We start from the raw sequence: 11,690 nt of genomic DNA, 5'->3' as shown, positions 1-11,690 counted from the left end.
TGGCTGCTGTTGCGTTGCCTTAACAACTGCAGGTACTTTTGATTTCTGAGGGCAAAATGGCCCCCATCTGTCGTCTATATCACCTGATCGCGTAGAAGGAGATGATGATGTTGTCACAGGAGGCACATCAGTGGCATTAGCTGGCACATCAGCTTCCGTCATTTGAGCCCTGGTCCTTTTGCTCCGGTAACTCATCCTTGAAACCCTAAAATAAACACTAAAGCCATTAGTTCCATAGAATAGTAAAGGAAAAGAACATATAATAATATAGTAAAGGGATAGAGTTGTTCACAACATTTACACAACCAAAACAAAAAAAACATTATTTAGATATCAAAACTCAAAAGTATAGTTGTATACAAAAACTGAATAGTTCTACAGAATCTCGCCAGTGTCAATAGACCATCCTTTTTGCATCTCATCTTCGACATAAAAAACTTGTTTTGCTTGACACGAGAAAATAAAAGGATCATCGACCAAATTTCGACCTGTGTGCATTAACTTAGAAAAGTTGACACACACACTCCCATCTTCAAACTTCTTAACACCTCTGTGTATGTCAACCCAAGCACAATTGAACATGACAATTTTGCATTGGCCAAAATAATCTAGCTCATAAATATCCTTTAGTTTTCCATAATATGTTTCACCATCAGCTTCAACCACAACTCCAGAATTTGAGTTCTTCGCTTTTGCTCACGATCAACCGTTTGGAATTTATATCCATTAATCATAAATCCTATCATCCTTTTAGCATGATTATTTTAACCACCTGCCAAAATTTTCCTAAGTTGTCCTTCAGGGGTACTTGTATCTAGGTTTTGCACCTATGACAGCAAACAATTGTATCAATATGAGTCATATTAAACTCACAAACTACATTTTGAAGTGTTAAACAAGGGGGTGGACCTGTGCTTGCAACCATTCTGCAAATTCGTTGATAATCCACTCATTTTCATTACTTTGGGTAACACTCAGATGCATCTCTCGCCGCTTGTGATTAAGAAATGCGCTTTACAAGATTAGGAAAAAAATCATTACCAGATTATATAAAGGATTATAAGAATGACTAATAAGTTATAGAAATTTGAACAGTCCCTTATACTTACACAAGAACCTCTTTCATCTCATCGGAATGAAGCAATATGTAGCGATGAGCTTGTTTTAAAATTCTGTCATCTAGGCGTACTTTTTGTATCATACCAAAACTCTACCACCAGAGCGATATAAATAATCACTCATGTCTTGACTACCATCATCATTCCTCTTCGTTCTATTAAAGATAGTCTCAACACCTTCCAAATACCTTGAACAAAATGTGAGCGTCTCCTCAAGCGTATACCCTTCAGCAATTGATCCCTGTGGTTGAGCTTTATTAGTCACGTATGATTTTAAGTGAGCCAAATACCTTTAGAGAGTTCATAAAATCAGTTCAGGAAGATAATATAAATATCCACTTAAATAGTTTCCGATATTTACCTTTCAATTGGATACATCCATCTATATTGGACAGGTCCACCAAGTTTCGCCTCCTCTACTAAGTGAATCAATAGGTGAACCATAATTGTAAAAAAGGTAGGCATAAACTCCATTTCCATACGACATAGTATTATCACAATTTTTGACTGAAGGACATTTAACTCGTCGTGTTCAAGCGTATGCGAACAAAGAGACTTGGAAAAGCAAGATAATTCCCGAAGTAAATCAATAACTTTAGTAGCCTTGGATGCCCTCAATGCTACAGTAAGTATATCTTGCATTAAGACATGATTGTCGTGGCTCTTAAGATTAATGAGTTTTCTCTGTTTCATATTCACGCATCTAGAGATGCTTGAACCATACCCATCAGGAGCTCTAATCTTTTGCAGCACTTTCAGAAATCTCTCTTTCTCCTCGGTAGACATGGTGTATGATGCTGGAGGCATGTATGGTTCTCGATTAGGTCGATCTTGCAGCCAAAGATGTTCCTTTATGCCCAGCTTCTGTAGACCTTTTCTCGCATTCACATAGTCTCTACTCTTATCCATATCTAAAAGTGTACCCAATATATTGTCACACACATTTTTCTCACTGTGCATAACATCTAAATTATGTCTTAGTGGGTAGTGTTCCCAATAAGGCAACTCAAAAAATATACTCTTCTTATTCCACAAGTTATGATTAGTATCTTCACAGTTGCTATCATTAACCATGTTAGTCGACACACCAACTTCCCTTGCTCTATTTGGTCTTTTCAATCGTTTTGTAGTCTTCCCATACGTATATTCAATCTTTTCTTGTTGTCTTAAGACATCAGAACCACTTATAGATTTTGGAGCGCTGCCAGACGCTGTTGTTCCGTCAAACAAATTGGCTTCAGAACGATAGGGATGATCTGGATCCAACCAATTCATGTGTCCCACATAGCAAATCTTACCACCAAATCTTCCGGAATTAGTTGAATGGGTACAACGTGGACAAGCATCATAACCAGCAGTACTCCATCCAGATAACATAGCATATGCCAGAAAATCATTAATAGTACTATGTAAGGCTGCTCGGAGTTTGAAAGTTTCACCCCCAAAGGCATCAAATGCATCAACACCACTCCATAACAACTTCAACTCAGAAATTAAAGGTTGTAGATACACATCAATGTCAATTCCTGGACTGGATTTTCCAGGAATAATGCAAGACAAAATAAATGAAGAGGGTTTCATGCACAACCATGGTGGCAAGTTATAAGGAATCAAAATAACTGGCCATGTGCTATAAGTGGTATTCATCAAACGATATGGGTTAAACCCGTCACTAGCTAAGGCTAACCTAACACTTCGAGGAACAGAGGCAAATAGAGGATACCGAGAATAAAATTGTTCCTACGCTAAAGCGTCTGCTGGATGTCGAAGTTTTCCATCTTTTACACGTTCTTTATGATGCCATCTCATATCTTCTGCTGTTTTAGATGACGCATAGATCCTCTCTAATCTAGGAATGAGGGGAAAATACCTCATAACTTTGGCTGCTTCACCCTTCTTAGCTAGACCTTTACCTTTATCACCTACAACTTTTTTCCATCTTGATGTGTGACAAGAACTACACTCCTCTTTGTCACTGTTATCCCCCCAAAATAGCATGCAATTGGATGGGCAAGCGTGAATCTTTTCATACTCGAGTCCTAAATCATTTATTATCTTCTTACCCTCATAAAAGTTTGATGGAAACTCTCTTACTTGAGGAAATTCTTGAAGTAGAAGTTCAAGTAACTTATTAAATGACTCATTAGACCAATGAAACATACATTTAATATGGTAAAAGTGTAAAAGGAATGAGAGCTTTGAAAAAGATTGACAGCCTTCGTAAAGTTCCTTGTTTCCAGCTTCGAACAATCTTTTATAGTTAGTGTCTTCTTTATTGTTGAGGTTATGAGGGTTATTAGAATAGCCATCAGTCCTAGCATCATATGCGTGCTCAAACTCATTATCGGACTCACCAGAAGAACTAAACCCCATAGACACATCATCAAATTCAGCTTCTGTTCCTTCTATTTCTACCGAGCCAGCAAAAGTATTATCATCGTCAAAATCTTTAGATTGGTTAGGAATGTTAGTCTTATAAACTGCATTAAGTAAACCTTTAATATCATCATGACCTACTAAGGGTTCTTCCCTACTTTCTCCATGCAAATGGTCAAGAACGTCCATTTTACCATGCCAAAACCAATCCGTATACTTCTGGTAAAACCCTTTGAACAAAATATGTCCCTTTATTTCACCCAGTGTGAAATAATAACGTAACTTACAACTCTTACATGGGCATTTTGTTTTCCCTTCTACAAGACTTGTTTTTGCTAACTCAATAAACTTCCTACATCCATTTATGTAATTGGGATGGTCATTTGGCAATGTAATCCAGCTAGTATCCATGACTACACATCATAAAGATTGAATACTCATAAATATAAGCACATTAAAACATATAAGCACATACACGAGAACGAAATAATTATGTGATGTCAAAGTAACAAGGGATTTTAATAATAACTCAAAAGTAAAATAGGAATTTACAATACCTAATAATGTAAAAAATATTGAAGTAGCGTCGCTGTCCAAACTTTGGTCCAAATTCCAAGTATCCGGAACCGTCCTGAAATTCAAGACAGTCAACTGATAAATTAATATTACAATACAAAAAATAACTTTTATTCAACAAAAGTCACACTATGTTTAAATTCTTAACTGCCCAAAACCAAGCAAATCAATAAAAGTTCAATACAACAATTCAAGATATTCAAATGCAGTGCCCATAAAAGAATGAAATAGAAAATGGACATGTTGTGTGACCCGTTAATCTGTAATAATCTGACAGAAACTAGTATTTAATTTTGATATCTTACAGAGTCATCTGTGGATTTCCTAGTATTTCAATCTAGAGCAGTTTGATATCTTACAGAGTTACCGTTGCTTTTTCCAGTGCTTACCTTGTCTATTACAATTTTCCTTCTACCCTAAGCTATATAACTTGTGTCAAACTCAGAGCTGCTCTCCAAAACATTAATCTGTAAACACCAACTCACTCACAACAGTCTTCTTGCCATTTTTACTTTAGTGAGGACAGGATTATCTGTTTAGACCAGTCTAACAGTCTATCAAACCAAAGCCAAAAGAAAATCAAATGAGCTCAATTCCCTGGAAATATTATCTGTATCAGTCACCACATCATATAAAAAATTCTGCAATCACATAATTGTTGAAATTTTGAAGAAAACAAACAAAAACAGGTAAGAAAAATGTTCAGGTTTGCTTCTGGAATCCATCGTGCTATGAATAAGACTGAAGGATTCACAAAGAGTGGTGTGTCTCTTACCACAGAAGATATGCAAAACTTATGTGTCGTAGGCCCAGTTCCCACCTGCAAACAAGCACAAAACTGCTAAGGATAACATGACAAACACAATTTTTAAATCAAATAAGTGAAGAATAGGATCATACAAACATGTGAATAAACTCTTTTTCATAATCTCCTACAGAGATAGGTGATCGCCAACAAGCATGCTACACAAATTAAGACTATCAAGTTGGCACACATCAATACACTGGCAGTACACATCGGACTATTGGATTTAATTGCTCACATTGTCAAACTGTAATGGGGATTAGAAAAGATCACATCTAACACAAGAAAAGTATGGCACTCGCTTTAGTAGAAACTTTCAAAACAATATCCAGTTATCGACACCAATAAAAAGTATATACTATTTCCATTATCCCAACTGTCTTCATAAGCATCTAAAACCCTTTGCGTGTTGCATTATAAACCGAAGTAATAACTGACATAATTTCTCCATATATGGGTATTTGGGTGAAAACGTCAACTAGGGCAATTATGAGTTTCAATTATGAACCCGACTAACTGTGTTCCACAATAAAGCTCTATGGTACTCGAATATATAATATCGTAATCTGAGTTTCAATTATGAACCCGACTAACTGTATTCGACATCATCGTTCTTAATATGAAACAGCAATGAACAATACACAAAGAAAACAACGATGAGCAATACAAAGACCTGTGATGATGATAAAACAATTGAAAGCAATAACAAATTGATTAATTACGTACCTATTCAGCTGATGACGATGATCATCAATGAGAATCGCGATTCAATCTGATAAGCAATTGCGATAGCTGATGAATATACGACAACCCAATAGTAAATGAATTTAATTAATTAATTGATTACGAGAATTGGGGGAGAATAGTAGGTCTGCAATTGAATTAGGGTTTGAACTGAATTTTTTGGGGGAGAAATTGATCGAGGAGATGGATGGTTAATTAGGGATTTAGGAAGTTCATATTTTTTTTGGGGGAAAAACAATTGTACGGCGGGGAAGGTGAAACAACAGCGCAAGAATGAATTTTTTGGTTTAGTTTTAGCGGTTTTTTTTTATTAAAAATTATTATTAAATTACTAAAATGGTCTATGAGTGGGAAAAATGGGTCGACGCCTTTAAAAGCGTCGACCATAAAGCGTCGGGAACGCAAGGGATTTGTTGTAGTGTATTCATACAATGGAAATCCTAACTACTACCCCAAATTTTCCCACCAAAATCACCACATCCAATATCCACAACAACCACCCACCCAATACCTACTTCATAATGTATTCCAATTGCTACTATACAACCACTTTCACACCTACCCACAACAAGAAGATGAACCCATTCGAAATGTGATTCTCCGAATAATGGGAGATCAACAATACTTCTTCAAACAAATGCTAGAGGAGAGCCAAAAGAGGGACAATGTTCTTCAAGGCATTGTTACCCAAAGTGAGGAGTTGGAGATTCAAATTGCCAAATTAAAGACCACCCAAGAAACCACTCCCCACCAATCCTTAAACATTGATCATGAATGTGAATTATAAGTAGTAATCTTTGAAATGGAAGATGACAAGTGGGAAGAGCCAATCTCCTTGAGCTCTTGTGAGTATGAAAGTGTGGTATTTGATGAGGAAGATATGGGGTTGAGTAAGCCAAGTACTCTTAGCCTTTGTGAGTATGAGGGTGTGTCTTTTGATGTGAACTTTGAGATGTTGGAGAAAGAGTTGAATGAAGCGCCCATCTATGATTCTTATGAAGATAGTTATGATGATAAAATCGTGCTTTGCAAGAACTCATGGGGTAAGGAAACGGAAGTGTATGAGGTTGCTCTCGTTGAGGAGCCTATCCTTGAGAAATTTGAGATATCTTATCATGAAGAAGAATGTTCCTTCCTTATCGCCCATGAAGACTACTTTACACCCACTATGGAACCTATGATTGTTGACGACGATATGGTGGATCTCCTCCAAATGGTCAAGACATCATACAAAGGATACTTGGTGGAAAAGCTCAAAAATAAACTTGCACATGAAGTTACTTGTGGAAATTTGGCACCCACAACATCAATTCCTAAGGTATTCGGTCATCAATGTTATGAGAATTCTCCTTCTACTCTTGAAGGATTGATAAATTCAAATGCTATCATCATCACCAAAGTTGAAGAAAAAGGTAGTGAGTGGAAGTCTCCGGACAACCATGAACCATACTTCCTACCTTACGCTAGCAAGAATCATGGGCTAATCGGTTTGAAGCATCGCAAATATTCAAGTGCCAAGAAAAGGGAGAAGACAAGAATGAATAACAAAATCCAGTGGCCAAGCTTTGTCATGAAGTTAAGCAAACCATACTCATGCTTATTTGGAGCTTGTTCACAAGCTTTCGATCTCCTTCTAAGAGCCTTGAGCTCTATGGATAAAAAATTTTACAATGAGAACTAGTTTGGTGGAGTCCTATCTCAAACCACCATTTGTAAGATATTTCTTGAACCTTTGCCTTGTATAATATTGAACATTTTAGCACTTTTATTTATAATTTCTTGCATGAGAGTAGTGAGAGAGAGTTTTCTTACATTTTTATTGAGCAAAATTTCAGGAAAAGATAAGGAGGAATAACAAAAGGGTGCAAGGGTACGATCTTGCAAAGAAAAGAAAGAAAAGTTTGAAAAGCAGCGAGGGATGCTCATCCCGAAGGCATGACGCTCGTCCTCAGGGTACTGTTTGGCGCTCACATGAAATTCGAGCGGATTATGGAGCAAGACGCTCATCTAGAAAAAGACGCCCGTATTATCAGTTGGACGCTCGTCATGTAGGATACCTGAAGAAAAATTTCACACTTGGCTAGAATCCGAGCGGATTCTGAGGAAGACGCTCGTCTCAGTTCAGCCGCGCATCCCAAGCTCGGTACGCTCTCTCTTGTCCATCCCAGCTGAAGCAGGATCCCTGGAATGAAATCCGAGCGGATTTTTGCTAAGACGCTCGAACCAAATGCAGCAAGACGCTCGTCCCGACCATAAAGACGCTCGGTTCCTGCACTTACCTCGACTAATCCACCCGAGCCCGACCCTCAGCCACTCGTCCCACCCCACTTTTCTATAAAAACTCCCCCACCATCCCTCATTTCCTCATCTTATCTAAACCTAATCCACTCATCTTCATCTCCAAACACTCCCTTCACAACAAAAACCAACAAACCCTAACTTTCCCAAATCAAAAATGATGAATCTCAAGGGAATAGCCAAGAAGCTCGTTGAAGCCGCTACCAAGAAACGCAAGGGCTCATCTTCTTCATCCCCTCAAAAAATGATGGTTCCAAGAAACTTCCATCTCGTGATAAGAGCAGGGGTGGAGCAACTTGAGTACTTTCCGGAGGTACTCTTCACATCCAATGACCACCGCGCTAAGTTCATCAAGTTTCTAGGTAAGCATTACGAACCGACTTAGTTTATTGACACTAGGGTGTTAGCAATCCTAGGTATAAGGTACCAAACCGTAATGTTCTTTGATGATTTGGGGATTGGGACATTATTCCATGCCCATGAAGAGACGTACCTTAGCCTTACCTTGGAATTTTTGAGTAGCCTCCGCATTGTTTCGAACACACGAAACAATGTTGGTATGGAGTTCCGGTTGTGCAACCTTAACCATAGCCTATCACTTGACCAATTTGCTCAAATTTTTGGTCTTGTTGTACCAACAGGCAACATCAACAAACCCTCCGACTTTGATGTGGACCTAGTTTGTAAGGCTATTTCCGGGAGGGATTTCATTCACCAAAAACAATGCTACACCTTTGCTATTCAACAGCCGGTGATTCGGATCACCGAACATTTCGTAGCCGGCATCATTAACGGGAGATATGAGTAAGATAGGTGCACTCTCCTCGACTTGACATTCCTTGAGTCCTATCTAAATGTTCGGGGGACAAGGAGGTACAACTTCAATACCCCCCTTGAGATGCTTACGAGATTCTATGATTTCTCTCAAGGGAACTCGCAACTTAAGACCTTCGTGATGGGAGGTCTAATTACTATCTTGGCTAACTACCTTTGTCCCGGGTTCAACACCAATGGGACTTATACACCTCTTGAGGGTAGTACTTTGATTGATGAGGACGCCGTCTTCAACCACCACCGGTGGTGTGCCTACACTCAAAATGGGAGTGTAGAATGGTTCATAAAAGGGTGTTCCTCTATTATTCTTTCGGGGTGGAATATACCCGGTATCGACCCAAGGTTGAGCCCGTATTCACCTAGGCCGAGCTACCTTCTCGACATCCAAATCCACCCCAACCCCCCTCAACGAGAAGAAATACCCCGCCAACCTCCAAAACCTCGCAGGATACCGGCAAGGCCCATTGCCCCGCCGTCCTAGCCTATCCTACCATACCCTACTCCTCATACGCCATTCGCACCACAAGTCCCCAATGCTCCGGATATGAATGACCTAATGAATCTTATGAAGAAGGTTGATCTTGGAGTACATGATGGGCGGGTCGATAACTACATGGCCCTTTATCCTCAGTACTACCAAATGGCACAACAAGGGTATATCGACCTTAATGGCCCTCGACCATCTTGGGCTCAACCACACCTTCTGTTCCCTAACCAAGGGAACTAAGCCGGGAACTTTGATGGTCAAGGTGGGGGATACTCTGGTCAAGGAGGGGGGTATGACCAAGGAGGAAGTTCTAGTAGGTATGGCTACCACCAAGATGATGACGACGAGTGAGAGATGCCTACCTCACCACCTCCATTTGTATGATACTCTTCTCTCCCTCTCTCTTTTGTATAGTGCATTGTATTTAGTTTAGCCTTCACTTGCATTTGTATTATATATCATATTGCATTTACATTAGTTAGTTCATATAGTATAATTTGCATTGTATTATATCTCACATGATTCATGTAAAATAATTGCATATAGATTAGAATTCATAGCCACTAATGACCAATCCTATTCTTTTCTACACTAGAAATAGTGTTTAAATCAGTTTGGGGAGGTTTGATCATAGGTGTCTTAAGCATTTAGCATGCATCATCTAGTATAGTATAGATTGCATTCATTTGTTATATATATCATATAGAATTGCATTTAGTTAGAGCATGAATTCATTCATATCATATCATTGCATTTGTACTTTATTTCAAAAAAAAAAAAAGTTTTCAAAAATCCAAAAAAACATGCACTTTCTTTTTCATTCCTACTCTTACATGTACATTGAGGACAATGTCCAATATAAAGTGGGGGACGGGAATTTATATTCCAAAAACACATAAAAATTAAAAAATTTTGAAAAATACAAAAACATGTCTTTTTGTTTCATAAACATAAAAACCATAAAAATTTGAAAAAACCCAAAAACATGTTCATTTCCTTTATAGTGTAGTCTTGTGTAATATATTGTGTTTGTATATATTGTGTTTGTCCATCCTTTTTCACATTGATCGACTACGCCACATCCGAGACATGAGGATATAGAAGACCGCATGGTATGATCTTTCCAATATCCTTTTTCCTCTTTATGTTAATGACTATGTGGCTTTATTTTGATTGATGCGGTATAAACAATGTGAAATTAGGATCGCATTTAGTTTATTTGGCATACTAGTTGGTAGAAGCATATGCATTAGGATGTATTTATGTTAGTTGTATCTTGGCATGTAGTTGCATGTTAGAACAACTTTGTGAAACCATCTATTTGGGAAGCTTAACAAGTGTATATAAGGCCCTTGTGGATACTTTTTCTTCTTAAGACTTTACTTGTTAGAATACTTGTAAAATACCCTAGGATGTGTCATGCTAGTATCCTTTGACCCATGGATTAAGGCCTATGAAAGAAAAGTAGATCTATATACTTAACATACTCATATATGTTTTATTTTGATTTGTCATAAAATTAATGAGTGATCTTATGCATGCAAACTAATAAACAATATAAAGAAGAAACCATCATCTTACATTGTGATTTTCGGATTTATGGGCACAAGTGAGTTCACCTACTCACTTGTTCTTGAGCTCTCCAAATGGAAGAACAAGGATTCAAGTATAGAATCCCTCCCAAAAGCATATACCCAAGGAAATCTCTTAATAACTAATATTATTTAGATCTAGTAATAATATTAGTTTTACTATAAAATTGACACAAATAAATTGCATTTTACTCTTGAAAATCTCGGTCAAGAGGGAGTATATGTGAGTTTATTTCTCTAGAATTATCATAAATTGTAGAGAGTTTTTATTGCATTTTCTTACTCTAGAAAATTAGATGGGAAGAATGAATAATAATGTAAAAGAGAAAAGCTCTTCTCTCTTTCTTGTGGGTGGCCGAAAAAGAGCATTGGGTAGTATGCCCAATGCCTTTTGTTTTTGCTCTTCTCAAAAGCTTAGGCTTGCAAGGCTAGTAGGTAGTCTTTAATAATTATGTTTTCCACTAATATGAAAACACAATATTAACCCAACACTCCCTCTAATTTCGGCACTTTCATAATAAAATGGAAGGTCCATTTTATTTTGTCTTTTGTCAATTTTGTCACATGTAACATGTTACATGACATGTCACAATGTAATGTATTTTTAACATATTAAAAATCAACATACTCATAAAATATGTCATTTACAAAATTGACTAGTAATTCGTAATTACTCGTGCCAAAATGTTTCCAAATTATAAATTACAACATTCCGTATTTATAATGATTTATTCATTCCGTTCAATTGTTTTCGTAAACAATGATTTCATCTAAGTAATAAAACAATTCGATTACTTAGACCGTGTCTCATTTAATCATATTTACAATAAGATACGTAAATTATACTCACAAAATCATCC

The 11,690-nt window shown here is 37.4% G+C and overlaps 1 protein-coding gene across 1 annotated transcript; it reads right to left on the bottom strand.

Moving 5' to 3' along the window:
* Positions 1-375: 375 nt before the first annotated feature.
* Positions 376-2,765, bottom strand: LOC141628602 (uncharacterized). Its single transcript, XM_074441720.1, has 4 exons — positions 1,480-2,765; positions 1,204-1,408; positions 773-827; positions 376-689 (listed from the first exon to the last, which is right to left on the bottom strand). Exons 1-4 carry the CDS (start codon positions 2,763-2,765, stop codon positions 376-378), a joined length of 1,860 nt encoding a protein of 619 aa, XP_074297821.1.
* Between the last annotated feature and the right edge of the window lie 8,925 nt (positions 2,766-11,690).

Source organism: Silene latifolia, chromosome Y (genome assembly GCF_048544455.1).
Source record: "Silene latifolia isolate original U9 population chromosome Y, ASM4854445v1, whole genome shotgun sequence".
Taxonomy (NCBI): Eukaryota; Viridiplantae; Streptophyta; class Magnoliopsida; order Caryophyllales; family Caryophyllaceae; genus Silene; species Silene latifolia.
This window is presented reverse-complemented; position numbering and strand designations above follow the sequence as displayed.

Excerpts from the sequence above, each read along its gene's own strand:
- LOC141628602 (XM_074441720.1), bottom strand. The coding sequence starts at position 2,765 with ATGAATACCACTTATAGCACATGGCCAGTTATTTTGATTCCTTATAAC. Across the intron at positions 828-1,203 it reads GCTCTGGTGGTAGAGTTTTG|GTGCAAAACCTAGATACAAG; the intron begins GTATGATACAAA and ends TTGCTGTCATAG. Across the intron at positions 690-772 it reads ACTTAGGAAAATTTTGGCAG|CGAAGAACTCAAATTCTGGA; the intron begins GTGGTTAAAATA and ends CGTGAGCAAAAG.